This window comes from Mustela putorius, unplaced genomic scaffold (genome assembly GCF_011764305.1).
Source record: "Mustela putorius furo isolate JIRA1106 unplaced genomic scaffold, ASM1176430v1.1 tig00003850_pilon_pilon_pilon, whole genome shotgun sequence".
NCBI classification, from domain to species: domain Eukaryota; kingdom Metazoa; phylum Chordata; class Mammalia; order Carnivora; family Mustelidae; genus Mustela; species Mustela putorius.
Window position 1 is genome coordinate 14,093,926 of NW_025422002.1, and position 24,808 is coordinate 14,118,733.

At 51.3% G+C, this 24,808-nt stretch overlaps 2 protein-coding genes across 9 annotated transcripts in view; one reads left to right on the top strand and one right to left on the bottom strand.

Moving 5' to 3' along the window:
• GRIP2 (glutamate receptor interacting protein 2) overlaps nucleotides 1–7,794 on the top strand; it is a 91,273-nt gene extending 83,479 nt beyond the window's left edge. For 3 of the 4 annotated variants that reach the window (XM_045063357.1, XM_045063358.1, XM_013054883.2), the window contains 4 exons: nucleotides 996–1,101; nucleotides 4,728–4,871; nucleotides 5,314–5,460; nucleotides 6,490–7,794. In XM_045063357.1, coding sequence (XP_044919292.1) covers nucleotides 996–1,101; nucleotides 4,728–4,871; nucleotides 5,314–5,460; nucleotides 6,490–6,648 — 556 coding nt within the window. In that variant the 3' untranslated portion in view covers nucleotides 6,649–7,794. Of the gene's footprint in view, nucleotides 1–690; nucleotides 1,102–4,727; nucleotides 4,872–5,313; nucleotides 5,461–6,489 lie in introns of those variants that run through there. The other variant, XR_006601566.1, reaches the window with a different exon arrangement.
• Nucleotides 7,795–10,551: 2,757 nt separating this feature from the next.
• SLC6A6 (solute carrier family 6 member 6) overlaps nucleotides 10,552–24,808 on the bottom strand; it is an 82,708-nt gene continuing 68,451 nt past the window's right edge. For all 5 annotated transcript variants that reach the window (XM_013054910.2, XM_004738596.3, XM_045063361.1 and 2 more), the window contains 5 exons: nucleotides 22,790–22,927; nucleotides 21,434–21,536; nucleotides 20,756–20,856; nucleotides 17,956–18,126; nucleotides 10,552–15,115 (listed from right to left, as the gene is read on the bottom strand). In XM_013054910.2, coding sequence (XP_012910364.1) covers nucleotides 14,975–15,115; nucleotides 17,956–18,126; nucleotides 20,756–20,856; nucleotides 21,434–21,536; nucleotides 22,790–22,927 — 654 coding nt within the window. In that variant the 3' untranslated portion in view covers nucleotides 10,552–14,974. The remainder of the gene's footprint in view (nucleotides 15,116–17,955; nucleotides 18,127–20,755; nucleotides 20,857–21,433; nucleotides 21,537–22,789; nucleotides 22,928–24,808) is intronic.

A 24,808-nucleotide genomic window follows, 5' to 3' on the forward strand; every position in this document is an offset into this window, starting at 1 on the left:
CCTTGTGTGCACCTGGTTAATGGCCTGGCTGTTGTCCCTTCTGGGTAGGGCTCCTAGCTGGGTGCCTGGCCCCCAGTGGGTATGGCTGCACACCTTGTGACCGAATTGCCAGCATCTTGAAAACGGGAGAACAGGGGCTACACCTTATTCACCGCTGTAGCCCTGGGCCCTGCAGAACCCTGGCCCAGGGAATGTTTGTGGGATTGGTTTGAATGGAGAGAATAGCCTTCAGCCTTTGTCTTCTCATTTTTAAAATGGGAAGGACGGGAGGCAACCATGGCACCTCATCCTCCCTGAGTCCCCTTAGGAGAGAAAAGTTCACGGGCCTTAATAAGAAAGTGCTTTGCAGACCCATCCTTTATAAGTGGCTGGGACTTTGTAAGTGGCAAGTGGCTTTGTGAACTAGGAAGCATGCCAGTGTGACTTGTTACCATTCTAACAAGCCTCGATTTTAGAGCTGATGATGGGCTTGTAACAGTGGAGGCCGTGGGGTGACCTGGACCCTTCCCCAAGCCCAGATACACCATCCTCTCCATCCATCTGTGTCCTCGCTGGTTCCAACTCTGTCCCTGTCACTGTGCTATAATGCCGTGTGTCTGGGTGGGGCCAGGGCCCGTCCTCTGGGGCTACACCATGGATCTCCTCTCTGTCTGTCTGTCTGTCTGTCCGTCCGTCTGTCTCTCTTCCCAGGCGTCCTGTGTCACCGCTCTCCACCCCGTCTCATCTGCCCCTGTTCTAACTGGCCACCGACAGTCCTGGTCGCCCCTAACTGCGTCTTCTTCCCCCCATCCCGTGTCACCAACCACTGCCCTGGGGCCCCAGCACTGCCACCGAGGACGCCTGCCCGCCTGCCTGCCCGCCCGCCTGCCCGCCCACCCTAAGGCCCTTCGAGCCCAACGCTGGGCCCCGGGGCCCCGAAGACTCCTCAGGCCCCAACCCGCCTGCTCGCCCACCTGCCCACCGGGAGTTGACCCTCTCTGGTTCCTACGTTACAGCCCAGCCCCCGGCCCTGCCCGTGAGGAGGGCTTCTGGCGCATGTTTGGGGAAGCGCTCGAAGACCTGGAGTCATGTGGTCAGTCAGAGCTGCTGAGGGAACTGGAGGTAGGGCCACCCACCCCGCAGACGTTCCTGGGGAACCCCCGTGCATGGACACTACTGATGCGCGTGCCTTTGGAAACAAGCATGTTGATGGGATCCTGCCCGTGCGTGGTGTGCACCACACACTCACTTGGCGCCCTCCGTGTACAGGTGTCTTCACACACATGCAGGCTGTGCATGGACACATACAGAGGTGTGATGGAGAGCACTGGCATGGCGCATGGAGGTGTGTGCACATGCAGACGCGTGTGCAGCAGGGGCATGCGTGTGTGCGTGCATGTGAGCATGCTCGTGTATGCACAGATGCGGAGGGTATTTTCACAGCAGATGTGTGTGAGCGCACGTTTGGATGCCGAGGGGCGGTTTTCGAGTCTGTGTGCAGGTACGGCCTGGGGATGTGGTGGTGGGCATGCCCTGTGGGAGCACGTGGATGTCAGCGTCAGGGACAGCATAGGGGATGAGGGCTTGGGGGAACTGAGAAGTGAATACAGCTTTGTGCGGGGTCAGCATGGCCCATGGTGGAACAGGCTGCCCAGGAAGGTCTAGGAAGGATCCCGCTGGGTCATTTCAGAAACTCCTTCATGCTCTGAGAACATTAATTTAAACTTTCACTTTATCTGTACTTTTGCCCCTTTAATCGTTGATTTTTTTCCTCCATTGGTCTTACAAATCACTATGCTCCTCGAAGAACTGATTTTGGGCTTTGTTAATTCTCTCATGAGTTTCGTAGTTTTCTGTCTTACTCATTTCTGTGTTTAGCTTCTTCTTCATTTGTGTTTACTATGTTTTCTACCATTGTGCATCCTAAGCTATGATTTTACCCACAGACACTGCTTTGGCTGGATTCCACAAATTTTGATTGTGATGCTTTTATGGATCATTCAATTCCAAATATTTCAAAAAAATTTTATTATGATTTTAGTTAAGCCCTTGAATGACACAGAAGTGGAGTGTTTTGTTTTTTATTTTTTATTTTATTTATTTTTTTAAAAAGATTTTATTTATTTATTTAACAGACAGATCACAAGTAGGCAGAGAGGCAGGCAGAGAGAGGAAGGGAAGCAGGCTCCCCACTGATCAGAAAGCCCCATGCGGGGCTTGATCCCAGGACCCTAGGACCACGACCCGAGCCCAAAGGCAGAAGCTTTAACCCACTGAGCCACCCAGGCACCCCGAGTTTTGTTTTTTAAATCCAAATTTTAAAACCAATTCATATTGGGTTTTAGTTCATATGTACTATGGCCAGAGAATGTGTTCCATATTCTTTGAATTCTTTGGCATTTGTTGAGACTTATTTGTGGCCCAGTATGTGATCAGTTTTAGTAAACATTTCATGTATGCCTACAAAACAATGCAAATTCCCTTTTGTTGGGTGTAGGGTTTTCTGTAGATCAAGATTGTTCATAGACTTGTTCAAATCAGCATTCTTATGAAATGTTATATGGTTTATTTATCTTTTTTTATTGTTGTTGTTGATGGTATTATAAAATTATCATGAGTGGAGATTCAGCAAGTTCTTGACATTTTGTCATTTTTGTTTTCTGTCCTTTGAGGCTATATTGCTAGTTTCATATAAATTAATGCTTGCTGGAACTTTTTGGTGAATTTTTCTCTTTATTATTCATCAGTATCTCTATCCCTATGTACTTTCCACTTTAAATTCCATTTTCCCCCATAACAATATGGTTCCACCAGATTTATTTTATTAATGTTTCCTGTCTTTTTAACAATTTGTTTTCAAAATTACTGTTACTAAGTATGTACATTTATCATTTTAAACATATCTATTTCATGCTGTATGTAGCTGATTTTTCCCCCAATCCAAGAACCTTTCTTTTTTTAAAGGTTAGTTCATTTATATTTATTATGATTACTAATATAATTAAACTTAATTCCAGCATCCAATTAATTCTTTCTATGTATCCCACTTTCTCTGTATTTCTAATCTACTATTTTTCCTTTTCTAGCATTGATAAATTTCTTATTCCTCTTTACTCTCTCCACCACCAAAACAGTCATTTTTATAATTTTTATTCTTTTAGTGATTATCCTTAATTCATTTATTTTAATAATCAATTTTTAAATTTAAAATATTTTATTATTACAGAAGCCATATATGTGGATGGTGCAAAATTAGATAAATGAGATAAAATCAAAACTAAAATAAGCAAAATAAAATATAAGAACACAACGTTCCCACCACACATAGATCGTGACTGTTAATGCTTCAGTGAGAGTCTGTGTATTTTTAGAATAGTGAAACCATGATGTACACACTACAGCTACTCCATTTCTTTCCATACAGAGAAATAACTATCTAATATGTTTTCATCTCTTTTAATACCAAGGTCATATGTAGATTTTCACAGTTGACCCCAAATTTCCCTTTATACCTGGTCTGGCTAAACCAGCGCCCAGTCCATGCTTGGCACCTTGTTATTATGCCTTTTCAGTCTCTCTTAATTTTAGTCCAGCACCTTCTTAATGATGCTAATTTGAAAATTTTGTTTATTAAGATAAAATTCACATAACTTAAAATTTACCATGTTAAAGTGTAAATTGAATATTAAAAGTAAAAAGAATGAATTAAGAAGAATCACGAATACCGGCTATTCACGATGTTGCATTTACACAACCAGAACATTTCTGACATCCCCAAAAGAAACCCCACATGTCCCAGCCACTGTCTGCTTTTTGTCTCTATGGATTTGCCTGTTCTGGATATTTCTTATAAATGAGGTCATGCAGTATGTGGCCTTTCATGTCTGACTTTTTTCATTTAGCTTGATGTTGTAGAACGTATAAGTTCTTCATGCTTTTTATGGCCAAATAATATTCCATTCTATGGACAGACTAACTTTTTGGAAAGATCAGGTACATTTGACTTTTTCTAGCGAAGTCGAGTCAATGCCTTTGTGCCCTCTCCTTAACGAGACAGGGCCTGTAGAATGCTCCCCTTTCCCTCTAAACTCTCTCCTCTTGTCTCCCTGCTTGTTTATAAATTGCTCACCTAGTTCATGTGGGGTTCTAGTCAGTACTCATTCCGGTTGAAGGCAATTAACTTCTTTGCTCACTGTTGCTTCTTGCATTCTTCTTGCTTCTGAGTTCATCCTTTAAGATCTTTAAATGAGACTCTTGGAGTGGTAAACTCTTTGCGGTTTCATATGTGATTTTATCTTATTTATTTTTGTGATGAGCAAGGTAGCAGAGTGGTTAAGATCCTTGACTTTGAAACCAGATTTTGATTTCAAATCATAATATCTCTTAGCCTGGGTTTTCTTACCTATACAATGGACCCCCGCCCCCCTGCTACCGCCGCCAAAATGGTATTTGCCTGTCTGGTAGTATCGTAGAGAACAAAATGGGTTCTGTGTGTATAGTGAGTAGAACTGAGCTCAGAAGAGAGTAAGCGTTACTCATTTAGGGCCAACAATTAGTATTCTGATTGTGGGTGTGATCGAGGATCCCCTCCCCCGCCCATGCTCAGACCAAGAGCCCAGGAGACCATAGACCCTGTCTATGCTGTGCACCGCTGGGACTTTGAAGGCCGACACAGAGTAGTTGTCCACAGATTCTGACTGCAAACAGCAGGCAAACAGGCATCGCCATGAAGGACTGTGTATCCGCAGGCATCCATCATGACGGGCACGGTGCAGAGTGTGGCCCTCGAGGGCAGACCCAGCCACCAGCCCTGGCGGAGGGGCCAGGAGGTACAAGCGTCCCCTGAAGAGATGCAGGAGCTGTTGCTGCCGACACCCTTAGAGATGCACAAGGTGGGCGCTGGGGCTGGGCACGGGGTGTACATATATACACCACTTCCTTAAAGGAGAAGCCGGCCTCCCTTGCCATCTGTAGGTTACTACATAGAAAAATGGAGAAGAAACCTCTCCACCGGTAGCCCTTAGAAGGCTCAGAGCTTCTTGGTAAATTTGAAAGATGAGCAAGTGTTAGAGGGGTGGAAACCTGTCAATACCCCACGGAGACATTCTCCTGAGGGAAGGGAGAGGACTGAAGAAGAACTGAGAAGGAACCCCTTCCCCAGGTTCCCCACTGTGACTGGTGCCGGGAACCGAAGGGTGTGTGCCATGGAGAACGGCAGGGAGCGCAGCTGGGCTGGGGGCTTGGTGTGGGTTCCACACCAAGGGATTTGGGCTGCTGTGGGGAGCTGGGGCAAAGGTCAGATCTCCAGGGAATTCCTCTTCCTTCTGCTCCCAGGTGACCCTACACAAGGACCCCTTGCGGAATGACTTTGGTTTTAGCGTCTCTGATGGCCTCCTGGAGAAGGGTGTCTATGTCCACACTGTGCGCCCTGATGGGCCAGCCCAACGTGGTGGCCTCCGGCCCTTTGACAGGGTCCTTCAGGTAATGCTGGGCTGAGGGCACCATAGATAGTGTGACCTTTCCTTGCCTCCAGTGGAAGGAGCCCCACTTCTACCCTGGCTGAGTGGCCTTAGGCAGGTCACCTTTTCTCCCTGAGCCCCAGCTTCCTCCTACGTGAAGGGAATGACAACACTCCTATAGTCAGGTCAGGCTCTGTTACGCTGCAATAACAGCCAGCCCCGAATCTTAGTGTCTTAACACACAAACATTTATTTGTCCACTGGGGGCCGGCATGGGCTTGCTCCACCAGGCTGGTGGGGGACTCTGCCCTCTGGCAAATGCCTTCCACCACCTGACATGGTAATGGAGACTGGAAAATCACCCGTGGGTTTTTTTCCTGCCTTCACCTAGAAGCAACACCCACCACTCCCTTTCACAGCCTATTGGCCAGAACCGGTCACATGGCCCCACTAATGGCAAGGGAGCCTGGGAAATGCACGTGAGCAGAAGGAAAGCTCTGGAACTGCACTGGTCCCACCACCCGGCGGTGTTTTTCCTATGCTCCAGCTGCTTTTGTTCCCCTGGTGTGATTTCTGCTGTGTTGGTGCTACATTTACCGAATATGGTTCCTTTATGGTGGCAGAGGTTTTCCGACTTGGATTTATTTTGAAAGGAAGCTTTTCGTGTCATTAGGAATGAAAAACCAGCACTCCTTGCTTGACATAGAAGGTCACTGTGAAATAAAAAGTCAAAGAAGCAAAGCAACGTCACCAGTTCTAGGCAGGAAGCTGAGTGTGTGTTCTGCTCTTCCATGTTGAAAAAGGGAGAGGAGTGGTGTTAGAGGAGTAGGAAGGATGTCCTGGCGCCCCCTTTGGGGTTTCCCTTTGATAAAACCTAACCAGAGGGATTGAGAGAGTGCTCAATGAAGGAGGACTTCTCTCTGTGTGTTCTAGATGGACCCTGTATCTGGGCTGGGCCCAGGCCCACCCTTGAGGACACCTCATGATTCCTACCTACTTCAGCCTGGGCTCCGCTGATGCCCATCTGTCCCCTTGGCTGTGTTCCCCACAGGTCAACCACGTTCGCACACGGGACTTTGACTGCTGCCTGGCTGTGCCGCTCCTGGCGGAGGCAGGCGACGTCCTAGCACTGGTCATCAGCCGCAACCCTCTGGCACAGAGCAGCCGAGCCCCACGAGCACCGGGCCCCAGCAGCCCCCGGATGCTCTGAAGTCAGCACGTGGTCTGGACACCCCAGGGGCTGCTGGAGTAGATCCTGGCCGCCAGACCTGTAACTGGGCTGGAGACCTGGCCGCTCACTCATCCATCTGTTCATCTGGCAGGCTCTGAGCCACGGACGGAATCTGTCTCTTTTCTCCGGTTCTGTGGTCCCTGCCCCAGTTGGAGTGACATCTAGGTCTTTCTCCATGTTGGGACTCCCAGGATGCCCAGAGGAGCCCCACTCAGTAGGAGTTGAAAAAGGCTGCTCAGCTGGGAGAAGAGGAGCCTAGGAGCTAGGGAGCCCAGCTCATTGGGAGTGTTTTCTCCCAGCAGAGCTGTATAGTTGCAGAGGAGGAGTGAGCTCCCTGTCACAGAGGTGAGCAAGTTGGAACTTGATATCCCCGGTGCAATCACGGACTGAGGTGTGAGGCGTCTGGGCAATGGGTCCACACATGCTCAGGTAGTTAGTTGCCCCACAGGGGGAGCATTTAGGGTGTGGCTGGGGGGGGCAATTTTTCTGGACAGCCTCCCACCAAGAGGGATGCCACTCAGGGTGGGAGCCTAGCCCCTTCCCTTCTCCAGAATTCTGGTGTTTGGGGTTGCTGGCTTCCCCACTTAAGAGGCTCTTGAGCTGGGGTGACTGAATTCCAGGAATCATCAGCTTATTGATTCTGAAAGTGAGTGATTCATTTCCACCTCTCTGGTCTGAAGCCTCCAGGATTTGAGACCTGCAGTTCTTCGCCCTTTGGGCCAGCTTGGTGTCAGGCTTTGGGCTCTCAGCCCCTCCTGCTTTTGTTGGAGGTGTAGGCACAGATCTATATAAATATACCCCTCTCAGGCCAGGCCCCTCGCGATCTGAGGGAGTCATCTGGGACAAAAGACCTAGGAGTTTTTATTCACCTGCCATTTCAGTGGAGATGGGAAGACCATAGAGGTATCACATGGAAGATGACATATGTCCTCTCCAATCTTCAATCCCATGAAGGAGGAGAGACGCAGAGAGGGAGGCCCAGAGGCAAAGGTAGGCAGGTAGGAGAGAGGTGAGCCATTCTCACGCCCAAAGGTGACAGTGTCCAAAGGGGCCATTTAAGAAAGTTTATTCCCACTTGAAATCTGGAACACCAGCATTCCTTAAAGTCATTGTCCTCCTTTTCCACAGACCAGAAACCTTTTTGATTTTGAGAAGGGCAGAGGCCTGCACCTGGTAGTCTGGGCTGCAGCCCCAGAGATGGAAGTGGGCAGTCTGGATCCCCAGGTCAGGTCTGGGGATTTGCTTTGCTCTGAATGGGGGTCTCAGGAAAATGGGGCATCAACTCCCATCTGCATCCTCCATGCTGTGGAGTCAAGAGGCTTGTTCTTTTTGCTCTGGGTTGCAGCTTGCTCGCTCTGTGACCCCTCCCCCTTGGTATGACCCTCTCTGGACAATCTAGGGGAGGATAGTCTCTGAGCAGGTATGGGCCTCCCTGTCACGGCCGGAACCATGCCCACAGGGCACCCTGCCCACTCTCTGCCCAAGGGCCTGCATTCCCTTGTCTTCTCCCTCCACTTCCCCGCTCCCTGCCTTCCCTGGGGAGCCTTCCATGCCAGGGCTGGACTGCCCATTGCCTCTGCTATTGTGGATTCCTGTGTAAACACCCACCCTGGGGTGAAAGGGCACTGCCTTCCCCCCCAGCATAGGGGCACCGAGCAAAAGCCAAGGGGCACCAAGCAAAAGCCCCTCAGCTTGGGGGCCACAGAGACATGGCCACTGGAAGCTGCAGCTCTGTGAGCTTGGGCAAGTTGCCCAGCCTCTCTGGGCCTCTGGCAAGGGATGGGGCTGGACAGTCCACACTCCCAGGGCCTCTCAGCTCAGGAGAACTGCGTTCGACTGCGGGTGAGGGAAGCAGTAGCCCCCCTCCCCCGACTGGTGGCCCCCTGCCTCCTCGGGCTGAGGCCTCTGCCATCCCCCCTGATGTATGCAACCAGGCCACCAGTGGCCCCTGGCGTGGCCAGCCTTCTCATATGCAATATTTCCTCTGGCTTCTCATGGGGATCATTGATCCCAGACTTGACATTCCCCGATGCCCGTCCCCGTTGAGCATCCTGCCTGCCTATGCATTTTGGGTACAGCTCCTGTGACCTTCCCCTTCCACCCCCAAAAGCTGTATTTTTCTCTGGCTGAGATTAGAGCATATTCCTTGTAAAGTATTTTTCTACATGGGGTTTTCTTAGGGCTCTCGGGAAGCACATGCCAAGGGGCTGCATTGCCAAGGCCATTTGGGGTCTGGGGCCCGTGTATAAATCTGTTCTGCAGGGGCTGCAGGGACTTAGGAGCTGGGGGTGGGTGAGGTGCTGTTGGAATGGTTTTTTTTTTTAATAAAATTATTTAAATGCAACTAGACTGTGGTGTCTGTTTTTGTTTGTTTTGTTTTTTTAAAATCATAGGCTGGCCATAGTCAGCTTTGGTTTAGAGGTGATGACATCTTCCCTGCTTTTAATTCATTCATCCATTCTGTAGGTCTCCTTGGGCTCTGCATCATTCCAGCCCCTGGGAAAACGAAAACAACATGAACACGGCAGATGAGGCCCTGTCCACATGGGGCTTAGATTTTAATGGCAGACAGTGAACGAGGCAGCAAATTGTAAAGGATTATTTCAGGAGGTAGAGAGTGCAGTGAAGAAAAAAACAACCCAAAAAACCCAGTCATGGGCATAGAGAAGAGGGTGGGGGTTGGCGAGAGCTGTAGCTCAGGGGTCAGGAAGGACTTTTCTGAGTGATATTTGGGGTGAGACCTTAAAGACAGGAGTCTCCTGTGGAGACCAGGAAGAACTGTCCCAGGCAGAGGGCACAGCCACGTACAAGGGCTCTGAGGTGGGAATGAACTTGGTGGGTTCCAGAAGAGAAAGGGGACCCAGAAGCAGAGTGGGGAGACCAGGTGGGAGGTGTGCAGGGCCCAATGGGAAGGGTTTGGGTGGGGACTGTGGGTTTTATTCTGTCTGCAGGGCGAAGCCAAGGAGGCAAGTGGGTGGCAGGTCTGCTATACGCAGCCCCTTTGGCTTGGGTATGGCCCTGTCTTCATAGGACAGCTGGGGCATGATAAACCCTGAGGTCACGGCCAGGCCTCATCCGGGAACCACAGCTGTATGTGGACTGAGGAAGAGCTTCTTCCCATCAACTATGCAGGATGAAGTGAGCGCCCCATCTCCAGAGGTGTGCTAGGTTAGCTGAACCACACTGAGTGCAATGATGCCTTTGGGCTAGGGAAGCCAAAATCGAGTTGCACACAGGGCACGGCTCCTCCTCCTAGAGCTGGGCGATAGCTTCAGGCCCTTTCAAAACAGGAGGGAGGTGTGGTCAGGTGGTTCCCTGGAGAGACGGTCTGGCCCTACACACCAGCTGCATGCAGGCATGTTCCTGCATGCTTTTTTGAGAATACTCTGGATCCTCCGCCTTTGGAGGTGGCTCTGTTATCATCCCAATGTTCCAGGTGATGAGAGTAGGCACAGAGGTTAAGTAACTTGCCGTGAGTCACAGGGAGTCAAGGATGGAGCTACAGTTTGACAAAATTTTTAAGGCCAAGGCACATCAGGAGGAGGAAGGTGGACAGAGTCCATCAGAAAGGCCAACAGCCAGCAAAAGAGCTGGGGGAGGGGTATATTATTCTAACACCATCTATAAATAATGAGTTACTGGGAGATCTTTTTTTTGGTCATTCACGAAGTTGGGGAAAGGACCCAGCAGGCTTCCCTGAAGGTGCCCACACTCATCAGTAAAATCACCTGCCCTCTGACCCCCCTGAGGCTGAGCCCTAGTCTGTAACAATGGGCTGGGTACATGATTCCCAAAGCAGAGGACATCTGAGCCAACCACTTATTTTCTGGGGTCCTGAGTGTCCTCCCTCCTGACAGCCTCATCAAAAGGAATGCACACGTGTTGGATTTTAAAAAGGAAATGTTTATTTTCATGTTATAAGGTGATTACAAACTCCTCTAAAAAAAAGCAAAGATGAATTTAAAATATCGATATACATATTTATCTAAAAAGCAAAAGAGGAAAAAGGAAAGCCCTGCAAAATACAGGGATTCATATCATAAAACATTTATACACAAAAGCTTGTATACTGCAAGACTGAATTACACATCAAGGATCTTATTCAGATACAAATGTTCCTCCTCAGAAGAGTCTCGTTGGTTGTTTTTTTTTTATTTTTTTTTACAAAAGTTTAAAATATCTTAAAAATATTTTGAAGTTTTAAAAAAAAGTCCTGATGAGCCAGACGTATTTCTGGAAGGAGGCAAGACCCACGTTCTCAGCTTTCTCTTGTGCTAAATACAGAGTCACAGTTGCTAGGGATTCGAAAATTAATTGGGGGTGGGGAGGAGGAGAAAGAAAGAAATGGAGCCAACATCTCAGTTTGAAGCCGGATATATAATAAGATGCTCCATCCCTCGGGGAACTGTCAGAACATGTCTGTAGTGACACCCACAGAAGAACAATGAAGCACAGCTTCCTATTAAAACAAGAGCATTCTGAGGGCCAGGCATTAACAGGGTACTGGGGGTGAGGGAAATGTGGTTCTCTGGCTTCCAGGGTGTTCCCGCCCCTCTCTGAGTTTGGTATTTGGGATGTGGTTTGGTTCATGCTTGTTGAATTTGTGCACAGTGCTATTTACAGGATCCACATGGACAGCCCAGCCTGGGGCTGCCTGACACTGGGTCTCAGGGGCAGATGCAACCTCATGGGACCTCGGTGGTTCTCTCGGATCCTTCCTGGCCTGTGTCTGAGGCTTGGGGGAAGGGAGGCACCTCTGCCTTAAGCACTGGCTGCCCAGAGCATTGCCCCATTCAGAAGAGCAGTGTTGGGGAGATGCTGGTTGGGCTCTGGACCTCTGTGTGGTGGCAGCTGGGAAACACAGATCACCCCGTGCTAGGCTGAGGTTGGCTAACTCCCCTCGTGCTTCAGCACCTTCTCTGAGGGGGGTGCACTGGGCATCTGGAGTGAGAATGAGGGCACAGAGGTCCAGAGGGGACTGTGTATCGCCCAGAAATCCTCCAGGACCACTTCTTGCTGCCTGGGAATGTCATGCATGGCCTCAGGCTCAATCTTGCCTAAGGGATTCTGCCTCCTGTACACCCACTGGGTGGCTTCACTGGGTCTCCGTTTCCTCACATGCAATCGGGATCTCAATTCCTAGCTTCAAGGGCTGTTGGGTGCAGAGCCAGGGTGAAAGGGTGCTGCCTCTCCTGCTGGATGGTGGGCGGCCACCTCTCCCACAGAGCCACAGTGGGAGGTCTGGGTGGCCCGAGGATGGTGAGAGGGTGGGGGGTGCTGCTCTCCTCGTCCCTGAATGCTGGGGGACAGAGCTCTTTCCTTTTTCATAAAGGCTCGTCTTTGGTCTTCAGGGAGAACACTGGGGAGCTGCACTCACCACTCGCCACACCTCCCCCTCCTTGGAGAACCTGCCACTGGAACTGACTGCAGACAGTCTGGTTCTAGTCCCTACTCACTGTGCCTTGTCTCTTGCTCACTCTGGGCCTCATTTCCCCCATTTTACAAGGGTGCCAACTGGGGTGACACTGCTCACGCAGGGCGGTCCACTGGAGGGACCGACACGGCCCCTGCCAGGCTCAATGAACCACCTCCCTGGGTGAGATTTATCCAGAGCCCCTTCCCCATTCCTGCATCCTCAAAAAGGCCTTTAACCATCTCCCTTGCATCGCCTTCTCAGAGCAGGCCAAGACTGCGCTACATGGGGGCACCGGGATTTCTGACCCATCCCAAGGCAGAGAGTGGGCGGAACACCTGTTCTCCAGAGACAGGAGGACCAGAGTCATGAGCTCCAATGACAAGTTTCCTTTATGTGGAGACATATAAAAGTCACACATCATTACACCTTGTACTCACAGAGCCAAGTTCTGCAGATACACAAGGGCTAGGGGAGTAGACAAGAGGGGCCAATTGGAGACAGGAGCACTGGGAGATTGTCAAGGAACGGGCTTGGGGAAAGTGGCTGACCTTCCTTCCAGGCGGGGCCTGGGGACTTGGTCTGTATGTATCTTTGGTCTAGAATTTGGTCTTCGAATCTTGGAAGAGGCCTTTCTCAGGCCATTTCCAGAATGTTGCAATTTGCCTACCAACCCAAAATACTGGAGCTTTTCACCGGAGGAGAGATGTTGTAGCCTGAAATGACCACAAATGCCTGGGCAGCCAGAGCTTGCCAAGCCCCCCAGATCCCCACACATCACCTGTCCCCAATCGTCGACAGTGGTTAGTTTACTAAGTTCCATGAGACAAAGGAAAAAAGGTCACATTGCTACTCAGTAAAATTAGGAAACAACAACAAAAATCAAATCAGACACAGCGGCAACCATAAATACATAGAAAAACAGGAACACAGAATTGTTAACAGTTTGGAATAGAACTGGGTGTTGTTTGGCAGAGTATATGCTTTGGAAACAGTGAAATGTGAATGCTTGCCAAAGAGAAAAGGTTCAGGACTTCCTCTGCCCCTTGGGACGGGGGACACTGGAGGCTCCTCCCCTCCCGAATCTGGGGAGAGGGTTCCAGGAGTCAGAGAACCCAAACCTGAGCTGGACTTCACTCCCCACACTCCACGAGGCAGTCACCGTAGTTTGTGCGTGACAATGTTTCGGTTTAAGTTTAGACTCTGAACTTGAAAGTGACAGTTCAAATGGCACAGTTTAGGTCCAAATGGGGGCTTCAGGGGAGACGTGTCCGTCTCAGCATTTTAAAGGTGCAGTACCTCCTCTCCTGGTTCAGAGAGGGATGCCACTCTCAATAGGGCTCTTGGTCAAACCAGATCTGGGGTGCCGGCCCCCCGAACAATCCCGTCTTTCTAGAAAATGCTCCCTCACCTCCTCTCCTCGCTGCCCCCAGAGTGCGCTTCTAACACGGGCTACTGCAGGAGTCATGATGTGAAGAGCTGTGCCATCTCCCAAGTCAACACCAAGGGCCGCTCTTGTGCCTGAATGCGGAGGAGGGTTTGGGAGCACTTTGCCCGGATCCAAGATTCAGGGAGTCTCCAAAAGCACTCTTGGCACTCCCAGCTAGGAGATGGGGCAGCCCTGGGCGGGCTGCTTGTCAGGAGTCTCCCAGCCTCTGGGAGATGAGGACAGAGCTGAGGGGGGAGAGATGAGGAAAGAAAAGCAGCCCTCCCTGACACCAGGCCTCTCTGAATGCCTGGGTCCACACCCTTTGGTCCACTGGCTCACCCCTCGTCCCTCACCGAATACATCATGCTTCTCTCCTACACGCAGCTGCGAAAGGTGTCAGCTGGGGAACGGCCAGAACCTGAAAGAACCCCATTAAAATGCAACAGACCCATCAGTGTGAGGTCTGGAGCCCCGAGACCGCTGGCTCCCGCTGGGCTGGTCTTAGACCTCTACCAGGATGCTCTGGGCAGCAGCCGAGCGGTCAGCCTCCTGAAGGCTCCTGAATGTCCGGGTGTCAGCCTCACCAGCCCTCTTGGGGGCTCTGGCCGCTCCCCATTGGACAAATGGTCCTGACACTCCCTCTGACAGTCCTTCTGAGTATCCACTCTCGATCTCAAAGTATTAGGTGGGATTTTGCTCCTGGTGCAGCAGTTTCTAGAGAATCTGACTCTCTGTATGGCCCCATCTGTCTGCTTTAAGTCAGTTCCCTCATCTGAGGGGTTGATTCATTATTTTAGCATCTCTCTTCTTCGCTAAGACAAACGTAATGAAGCATCTTCTTGTGGCCCTTCTTCCTCTAGCCCCTCTGGGTCTGGCCAGCTCAAGGGGCCTCCCCCTCCCCAGCTGTATGCTTCTATTTGAACCAGCTCAGGAAGTTACTACACCTTTAAAAATGGGGCTACTGTCCAGGAAAATTCCACCCTGTGTTTCTGGGGGCAGAACTTTCTGCCAGCTACGCAAGCACCGAAGAATTGCTTTTGAAAACGAGATCTATTGCTGGCAAGAAGATCAATTCAAGTGGTAAAAGAGTGTGACAATCTCTAAATGTATATATAATTATATGTTAAAAAAAAATACAAAGAAAAATTTACCAAGTTCCCATAAAATACATCTAATTCAGTATGAAAGCTCTGCCTCGCCCCGGACATCTGCCGGTGGGTTTTCTTTTTGTACAAAATATCTCCAAATCAAAACAAAAATACGCACACGCACAATACCACACCCACACCCACACCCACACCCATATGCACACACGCGCGCGCACACATACACACACACAGAGTAACATTTTCTGTGACAATTAAAAAAAACAATCCTAGTGCAAATAGAAAGCTCTGTAAACCTGGTCCTATGAGAATCTAATGTTAGTAAACAGCAGGGAAGCAGCCCGGCCGCCCAATAGCTCACATCATGGTCTCTACTATGATGTGGGTGGGCTTCATGAGAGCGCCATTCACGGCCAGGCGGGAGCTGTAGGGCGTAGCCCCCTCGCGCTCCACGGCCCAGCGGTTGGGTTCCCTTGGGGTCAGCAGGTACTTGAGTCTCTGGAGAAGGAAGGAGACAGAAGCAGAGAGGAAAGTCAGGCAGCCAGCTTCCCCTCTCTGCCCCCTCCCACCTCGGAGTCCCACCTGTGGGTTGTTTGGCCTTGGACAAACTAGTAGACAAACCCTCTCTGGACCCCCCACAACATCCACCGGCAAATGAAGGGGTTGAGCTAAGGTGCTTCTAAGGTCCCTCCGGGCCTTGAATCAGGGCAGAATCCTGTCAGCAGTTTCCTTGGCCAACCCCCTGCTTGCACACCTCAGGGACAGGGACCTCACACCTCCCAGCTCTGACTTCTTTCTCCCATGAAGTTGAAATATGCCTCCTTGTAATTCCCATCCCCCGACTTCTCTGACTTGCAAGGCAGCCCGAGTTTTTGCCATTCGTAGGCCAGAGGCTGGATAGCTGTTTTGAGCCTCATATGGCTCCCACCTTCCCCAAGGAGAAACTCTAAACTCCTTGGCCACCTGCCAACTGCATTTCCGGCCTTCTTTCACTCGGGTTCCCCCCGCTGCCACCCCCGTGGGTACCCGGTTCTCCCTACTGGGAGCTGGGAGACCACTGCCCATGTCAGAGCTGCATCTTCTGACAAAGACGCAGGAGCCAGAGATCAGACTGTGTGACAATCATCCCATCATTTCTGGGCATGGTGAGTTTTGTCCTCCTCGGCTCATTGCCTGATCATGGACTCAGGGAGGCCAAGACCTTCCCAGGATACTCAGGAAGCCAACAGTGGAATCGGGACTGGAACTCAGAACTCCTGACTCCCAGCTCCTCTCCTGGCAAGTGTCCATTCAGAGACTTTCAGCTGGAAGCAGTTGTGAAGAAGGAGCCGCCTTACTTCCTACTAGGCATTTACATTCCATTTAAGTATATTACCATTTTTTAAGCTGCTTATTAAAAGCTACTGTTATCTACTTGGAAAATCCAGATTGCCATCTGCTCTTAAAAACTTGGAAGATCTGGAAAGCCCAGGGTCACATATTCCCTCTTCCTAACAACAGGCCACAGTGGAGGCCTGGCTGTCTGCCGCAGCTCTGGAATCACCTTCTCCAGGTCCCTCCCAGCCCTGCCTGAGGGCTTCCCTCGCCTGGGTTCCCTGACTGGAAGTCGGGGAACTGGCCTGGAGGTCGCCCAGAAAAAGGGCAAAGGGTGGAAAGGGCAGCCAGAGAGCCGGTTCGGCTTCCTTCCATCACACCGCCTCTCTGCACAGGTGCATGCCCAGAAGACGGGACAAGAAGCAGATGGACCTGGAGTCATCCCAGGACAGAGCTCTGGGTTTGCACCCCCAGCCCAGAGAGACGCTCATGGCGGGAAGCACAGATGGGAGACAGGTCGAGTGGCCCATCGCAAACAGATTGACGGTGGCTCCTATGCCTTTAGGGCAGGGGGCTAGGGTTGTCCACCTGGTTTGTAGGTGCAAGTTTGGGTGGCGGCCTCACCCTCACCCTCCTCCTTCCCCTGCACAAACCCCACTCTCATCAAACCTCTAAACTTGGGATGGGACACTATTTTAAAACTAGGCTTTGAAGGGACACAAGTAAGCGTCAGGCGTCCCCCCTCATCACCCCACGGTTGAAATAATGCGACTGCTGTGGGCACTGATCAATCAGAACAGACATCCAAGACCCTCTGCTGTGCCCCATCACCTCTTTAGTTTCTGGGTAGTAGGGACATTCTGGAAATTCCCACCGAGTGGAGGGCTCAGGGCCATCCCCCAGACCCAGTAGTTCAGGATTTTAACAAATCACAGGGCCTACCAGTATTCTGGCTGAACACTGTGGTCCTTTCCTGTGTCCTCTGAGAAATTACAACGGGTGGATGCTGCAGGAACCCCCCAAGGGCCCCAGAGCTATCCTGGCTCAGACAGATCCCAGCTTCATGGCCTGTTTTCCTCCCAGGCACACCCCCGCCTACTTCCTCTGTCTAGGGCCAGCAGCTCGCAGTCTGCCCGGGCCACCCCTCTCCCCCCACCACCACCACCTCCAGGCCATTCCCCTGCCCACAAGGAAACTGGCCCAGCCCAAGGGGAGCCAGGGCCCCAGGACATCCTGGCTCCAGATTTTTAAGAGAATAACAATAAAAACAGCCCAGAGCAAAACAGTGTAGTCCTGGAGCTGGCCCAAACCCAAAGGTTAAGGGAGATTCTAAGAAAAGGATTTCTTGGAAAGAGCCCCAGCTTTTGCCATAGGCTGGAATCTGCAGTATTGTTGGGAGACACTTCTGAGGGGTTGGTGGTAACGAGGGGAACTTGGGGTGGGAGATTGGCAGGCACAGGGACCTGGGGGCCTGAGGCTCCATCTCTGGCAGCAGACAGGGCCACAGATGGAGGGAAGGGGACACCAGCATGAGTTGGCTTCAGGGTAAGAGAAGGCCTCTGGGTGGAGGTTCCTTCCTGGCTCCTTGTCTCCTACCATGGCTTTAGTGACATGGCCCTAGGATGAAGCCTGAGCTCCAAGCCTGGCACGCAAACCCATGGTCACCTGTCCAGCGCCATCGCCCACCCCCACCCCCAGAACACGTCACTGCGGCCCAAGGCTGTTACGTGGCATCGCGGCCTTCCACATCTCATTCTCTGCCTGGCAAATTCCTCCTCCTGCCCACAGCCCTGCTCTGAACATCACTGCAGATGTGAACTGCAGATGTGAACTGCTCTTTGGCCCGTCCCACCAATCGCAATCGCTCCGTGGGGCAGGCAAGGGGTGCAGGACCCAGAGAGGGCAGCAATGTGCCCAAGGTCACACAGCAAACCGACAGCCAACAGCCATTAGCTGGCTTTCACCCTCCCAACCGCCCTGCCCTCCCACACCTCCCACATCCGGCCTCGGCCCTTGGGGCTCACCACAAGAAATGGCCCTTCCGTCTGGCAGAGGCGGATGACCATGACCAAGGGGACACACATCATGGAGGACAGAGCCAGACTCCAGCCTAGCCCGATGGCCCAGGTGGGGTACACATAGACTTTGTTGTAGGTCAGGGGGATGTACTTGACGAGGGAGAAGATGAAACATCCCTGTGGAGAGAGAGCACAGTCAGGAGGGATCCGGGGGCAGGGAGCGTCGGGAACCAGGGCAGGCTCCACCAGAGGGTCCTCACACCCTTCTCTACTCTGCTGAGGACCCTCCCCCCACCCCCACCCAGGGCAAATCTGATCGAGTTGCTTCCCTGCTCAGGACCCTTCTGGGACTTCCCAGTGCCTTCAGGATGCTGTCCAAACTCCTCAGCCTGACCAGCAACATCAGCCAAGAGCCGTGTCCCTTCACCCCTTACCTACCCACTGCCCCTTCCTCCCGTATCCATACTCCAACTGCCCTGAAATCCTTCCAGCTCCTTAAGCCAGGGCCTTAGAACAGGCTGTTCTCGGACTAGATCCCTTCACCCGTCCCCCTCAATTCCTAATTTAGCTCTCGTGGTCCTGCCTTACTTGCCAAGGCCCTGCCCAGAAGTAGTCAGGTGCCCACTCTCTCCCTTCCCAGGAAGGATGTGGTTATTACCTCTTCAGCACACACTCCCCCACCCAACTGAGTCAGTCGTCTTCTCTTACACCTGGGGCAGCTCTAGGCGCTCAATAAATGCTAGCTGCATGGCTCTGAGTCTTTCCTTCCCTCCCCTGCCACCACCCACCACCCACCCATGTCCATCCCTGACCTCCAGACCTAGCCTCCTAGGACCAGGTGGGGATCTGGGCCTTGCCTAGTTGGGTGTCGAGCCCCAAGCCCATGCCAAAGGCCGATGGCTCTCAGCATCCATGAATGGTGGGGTAGAGTGAGCTCTGAGCCCAAAAGCCAAATGCACATTTCCCTGACAAGAGCACATAAGGCTGGCTGGGAAGGCCCAGGACTTCTGCTTCTAGTCAGAATTCCAGCATCTCCGTGCATAACCCAGGGTTGTCTTAGAGTTATCCACAGTGTAAACACGACTTGAATCTTTACTAGTATCTATTATCTATGGGTTAGATACTAGTATCTATTATCTATGGGTTATCGGGAAAACAATCTAGAGAAATCAGAATTAGCGAGGCGGGAAGGGAGAGCATTAGACTGCAGATGTCTTCCACTAGGCCTCTACTGTATGCCTGGCCCTGTTGTTCCTGTCCCTAAGGGTAAGGTGTAGGTTAGACAAGGAACAGGGTCAGAAAAGCCTGCTCTAGGCTCTCCCAGCACCAGGAAGCTTGGTGCCTGCCCATTCATATTCCTCTTTCCACAAGGGTGACCTTATCCTACCACCTGGGAATGCAGGCTACCTCTGATCTATCCAACTCCTTGGGGAGGAAAAGAGAAGAAACTGATGGTCAGAGTGGTTGAGAGGAGTTTCTCACAAATCAGTGTCAAGTGAGGATAAGAACACGGGCTTTGGGGGCGCCTGGGTGGCTCAGTGGGTTAAAGCCTTTGCCTTCGGCCCAGGTCATGATCCCAGGGACCTGGGATCGAGCCCCACGTCTGGCTCTCTGCTTGGCCAGGAACCTGCTTCCTCCTCTCTCTCTGTCTGCCTCTCTGCCTACTTGTGATTGCTATCTATCAAATGAATAAATAAAATCTTAAAAAAAAAAAAAAGAAGAACACAGGCTTTGAACTCAACTCATCTATATCAGTAACTCGCCCATTGTGGTTCCTGGCTGCTATGGTTTCCTGAATTTCGTGGGGAAGATACACACCTCGGATAAGAAGACCACAGCAGCCACTCACCTCCCACTGCAGAGTCCTTGCTTTATGACATGGTAAACCGGGGCCCTGAGAAGTAAGGGACTTGCTTAAGGTCCACACGGTGAGTTAAGGGCAGTGTGGATTTATTCTGGCCTGGGAGTGGGGTCACTGAGAGGAGGATCCATTCACCTCTCAGCACCTAGTTCCTAAATGCAAGGACCATTTCTGCCATTTGCACTCCCCACGGTATGAGCCAAGAATGGCATGGGAGATGTCTTCCCCTGAGGTTTGCTCCAAAGCTCATGACTAGTTTCAAATAATGACTGGGAAGTAGAGGGCTTCTCTTTGGCCAGAGCCTGAGTGGGAGTTTGAAGCGGGGTGCCTGCATAAGCTCTAAGCTACATTCCAAGACGGCGGGCAACAGAACCCTGGTGGGAAGAGGAACACGGCATATCACTGCCTTTGGGCCCGGGGCCAGTACGAAGCTTCCTTGTTCTTGGGAGAGTCCACAGCATCTCTCGGATGGAACTTCCTCTGACCCCCACCCCACTGTGGAAATACCCCATTTTCAACATCTATGACCTGTCCCCATTTGATACCCCCAAAGGCCCCTCGACTTAATCAGTGACCCAAACTGCGCTCACGGAGTTCTAGAAGGGCTTGGGCAAAGGTTATGTGCTCTCTTGTGGACCCCCTGAATTTCTCAACACGAGCCCATACACCTTCCTCCTTCAGAATGCCTCGCCTTTGCATGTGCTGGTTCCTCTGCCAGGAATGCCCTTCCTTTCTTCTCTTCCTCACCAAGTCTTACTTATCCTTCAAAACTCATCTCAGCGTAGCTTTTGGGAACAGCCTGCGGCCCCACCTCTCCCAGGCAGAGGCATCGCTGGGCTTGTTCTAGGCCAGCACTTAGCAGGTGCTGAGATGGGTTAGCAGGTGAGAACAGCAAGCCCCAAGGAGAAAAGGCTAGCACCCACAGCCGGGCAGGGCAGAACTCACAACACAGAGAACTGGAGTGACCACGGCCCAGCTGTACTTCATCCAGGGACCAGGCCGATAGCCAATCATATCCTCAATACCGTCATAAAGGTTATCGCTGCCTAGGAGAGACAGAGGTAGACAAATGATGACACCAAGTCCAATACTAGCATCTGAATTGCACAGCAAGGGCTCAAGGGCCATTGAGGGGAGGGGGGGTGTCCCTGGGGTCTGCTCTAGGTCCCTGCTACTCGATGCCATGAAGACCCAAGAGTGGCAGACAGACGTTTATCTAAAATTATCTGAAATTCAAATGTAACCAGGCATCCTCTATTTTTCTGGCAAACCTAGACAAACCCCAAATCCTGGTGTGGCCAATTCAAGGTCTCAAGAGGGTTGAAGTGGACCACGCCTGGATCCCAGAGCAGTAAATCATAGGGAGACCCTTGCTAAGCCAAATTCTGTGCTTGTCAAAACATACAGTCACAGCCTGCATCTCCGGCATGGGGAGAATACATATGAGGCTACAATGGTTTTATTTCTGCAGGAAAGGGGCAGCCTGGAGGGGGAAAGGTCCAGACAGGGCCTTCCTGTTCAACTCCAAATGAATTCCCCTGAGAAGTCTCTGTTTTGGCAGCTTCTAAATACAGAGACCCAAAGCAGAGACTTGAGAAAGGATACACAGCAATCTGTACTCACCATATATCCAGGCAATAACAAAACATTCAAAGAATGCAACCCACAGAAGGCATACACCGCTAGCTGCATAGTAGTCAAAGAGTTGAAACACATACATGCCACCCTGGAAGAAAACAACCAGAGAACGTTGTTTTGCTACTTGGTATCCAACTCTCTTAATATATAGAGAGCTTTGGCATATCATTAAGAAATAAAAAACCCAAGAGAAAAATGAGCACAGACCACAATGACCAGATACATATGTACGAAGATGCTCAACTTCATGTTTGACAAGTTTAATTAAAAACACATACTCAGGGGTGCCCGGCTGACTCAGTGGGTTAAGCCTCTGCCTTCAGCTAAGGTCATGATCTCAGGGCCCCACATCAGGCTCTCTGCTCAGCAGGGAGCCTGCTTCTCCCTCTGCCTGCCTCTCTGCCTACCTGAGATCTCTCTCTGTGCCAAATAAATAAATAAAATCTTAAAAAAAAAAAAAAAGAAAAGAAAAGAAAATTATTTATTTAAACACACACACACACACACTTAAAGGCACTTTCAGAAAAAAAAAATATTTGTATTTCAGGTAGGAAAAAGTGGTGATGTGAAACCCAAATTGAGTTATGGTGCAAATGCAGTGATTTGCTGGAGACTGGGGGGAGATTGGTAGGGAAGGGTGTATGGGCCAGCCGGCTAGGCCAGGCCTTCATGCTTCTGTTATTCAGCACAAGAATCTTTCTGGCCTGCCTCTTCTTAGGGGATCCACTATTGCCTTGGACACTCCCTGCCTCCTTTCATGCAGCTTCTTTTTTCCCATTTGGATGGATCCTCCTCGTGGCCCGGGCCCACCCTCTGCACAGAGCACCCTCCCAGTCACCCAGATAGGCCGGGGCACTGCCCGAAGTTTTTTACCAGGTCTGCATTTACCTCCCCTAATGTCTCCACCTCCCTCCAGGCCTGAGAAGGGCCACTGCACGGTCATGGATGAAAAAAGCTGCTATTAAAATAGATTTCAGCTCAAGTATCCCTCCCCCAGGCCTCCTGGGTGGGAGGGAGGGACAGAGGGCAGGGCGTGGGCATGGTGTTGCCATGGAAACAAGAGAAAGAGCTAGGGAGTTTGGGTCAATTGCTAGATCCTGAGCTGCCTCCTGCTGCCCACAAAGTAGGCCAAGGTACACCCCCCCAACCCCGCTCCTGCCAGCAGAGTGGGATCCCTGAGCAGGGTGGGGCCAGGAGATCCTCTGCCCCTGGGGCTCATACCCAGCCACTGCCTCTACTGACAGGCTTCAGCCCAGCCCTGACCTGGTCTTTGAAGTGCATGTAGGTCGCCAAGAGCCCCACAATGAGGAGGTCCCCTGTGCCAGTGAGAAAGCCACCTACCTCCGTCACCATCGCCAGCCCCAGCAAGTAGCTGATGCTGCACACGAAAGCGATGAAGATTTCCCGACGGAAACCCTTCCTTAGGAAGGATGGGTAAAGATCGACCAAGGACGTGACCTGTCCTTCGACTTCAACAAACTGCAGAAGAGAAGACAGTGGTTGAGCCCCGGGTGCCCAGCACCTTTCCTGTGCTCAGCAGAGTCCCCAGCACACACAGAGTAGCCTGGAGGTTGGGGGGTCAAGTCCAAACGTAGTAACCTGATCTGGTGGGCTCTGCCTGGGGAGTCCCGCCTGCTGGTCCCACCTTCCCCAACATTCACACAGTGGTTTTAGCTCCACGGGGACTACGGTCCATTGAAGAATCCCAGTGCCCACCTGTGCGAGCCAAGTGCTCACTGTGCCCCCCGCCAGGAACCCAACCCTGCGTTCCCAAAGGGGAAGCAGCCCATTTTAAGGGGACTTTCCTTGGGTATGTGCTAGGATGTTCTGAATCTCTCTAGATCTTTCCATCTTTGCGACTAAAACTGTAACCTGGAGACTGATCTGTACCATTACACGGAAAGCTGTCTGTTTTAAACAGCAACATGAAATGGTCCTGCAGTCCCTTATCGCCATGGGTCTGACCGATGCCTGGTGGATGGGTTCCGGGCTTCTACGGCTGCTGACCTGGGCAAGTACTCTTCCTTTCCCTCTATCTTTGGGGAAGCTTCAGGGCTGAAGGGTGCACAGAAACACTTTACGTTTTGGTGACTAGAACCGAAACTCCCTGCCAACCAACATACCCTCCCAGGCCTGTCCCTTGGATTTCTTTAAAAGCTGCAAGCTAAAACCTTGACCCTTCTGTTCTTTCATCTGCGCGAGGCATCTGGGAAGGAAGGATGTTTCCCCAGCATTCCTACAAGAAAAATCCAACCACTTAACTCCTCTGGGATGTATCACAGGAGGATCAAGGACTACAAACAGGGAGCAAATCCCTTTCATGGCTGAAAGAAAGGGTCTGGAAAAAGGATTCTTTGTTGCCAGGAATTCAGGGAAAAGATGAGCAAGAGGCTCTTGAAAGGGGCCCAAAGAGAAGTGGCTGATGGTTTGACCTCTGTGATTGATGTGTCAGCCAACGGGGTTTTGACTCTATATTGCCACCAAATTACAGCGAGCCAGCACCAAGATCCATCTTCAAAAGGAGTCTCGAAACAAAGGTTCCTTCCTTTTTGAGTTGGGGAAATTAAAGACCGGAAGGTGCAGTGTCAACTGTGAGTCAGGGTCAAGACCAGCAGAAGCCCCTCATTTCCAAGTTCCCTGCCTTTCTGGAGAAGGCTGTGCCCAACCCTCAGCCCTGCTCCGCCGGTTTCTTCAGACCTCCCTCACTTAACAGTCATGGGACCCCGATTTCTCCAAGCATCAGTCGTCTCCCCTGTATAATCGGGGGAATCTTGCCTACTCAGCAGGGATGTTGAGAAAGATCTGAAATCACGAGAGGAAAAACTGCCAATTGCATGATTGCTGTGAACCCAAGTCAGAGGCTGAGTGAGCTCCGGGGAAGATGGACCAGCTTTCTCCTCCCCCGCTGTGCTGGTTGCTCTCTTGTGCAAACGTCTGCCTCCAGGCTCACAACAACCCTCCTCCATCTCACGGAGAAAGAACACAACGCACAAAGAACACAATGCACGGTGGATGCTAAGCCCAAGAGGGCTCCCCCAAGATGCTAGGCATCTGGGAGGGTGTTTCCTTCACGTGCAAGGGTCCCACTCCATCAGCAAGAGGCCCCTACCTGAGGGCGCCTGGGGATCTCTGCACTTCCATGGAGGAAGCTATTCTGGGGGATCTCCAAGGAAGGCCGGTGGCACGGGAGTGAATGAGACCAGGGAAGCCCAATGGGCAAGCCCATTCCTTAAACCAGCTCTGTGTGGCTTTGACCAAACTCTTCTTTCCTCAGACTTGGTTTTCTGGGCTCAACAGGGCAACAGCTGTGTCCAGCGACAGGACAGAGCTTTGGCTCGGGAAGGCGTTCTGAGTGGAAAA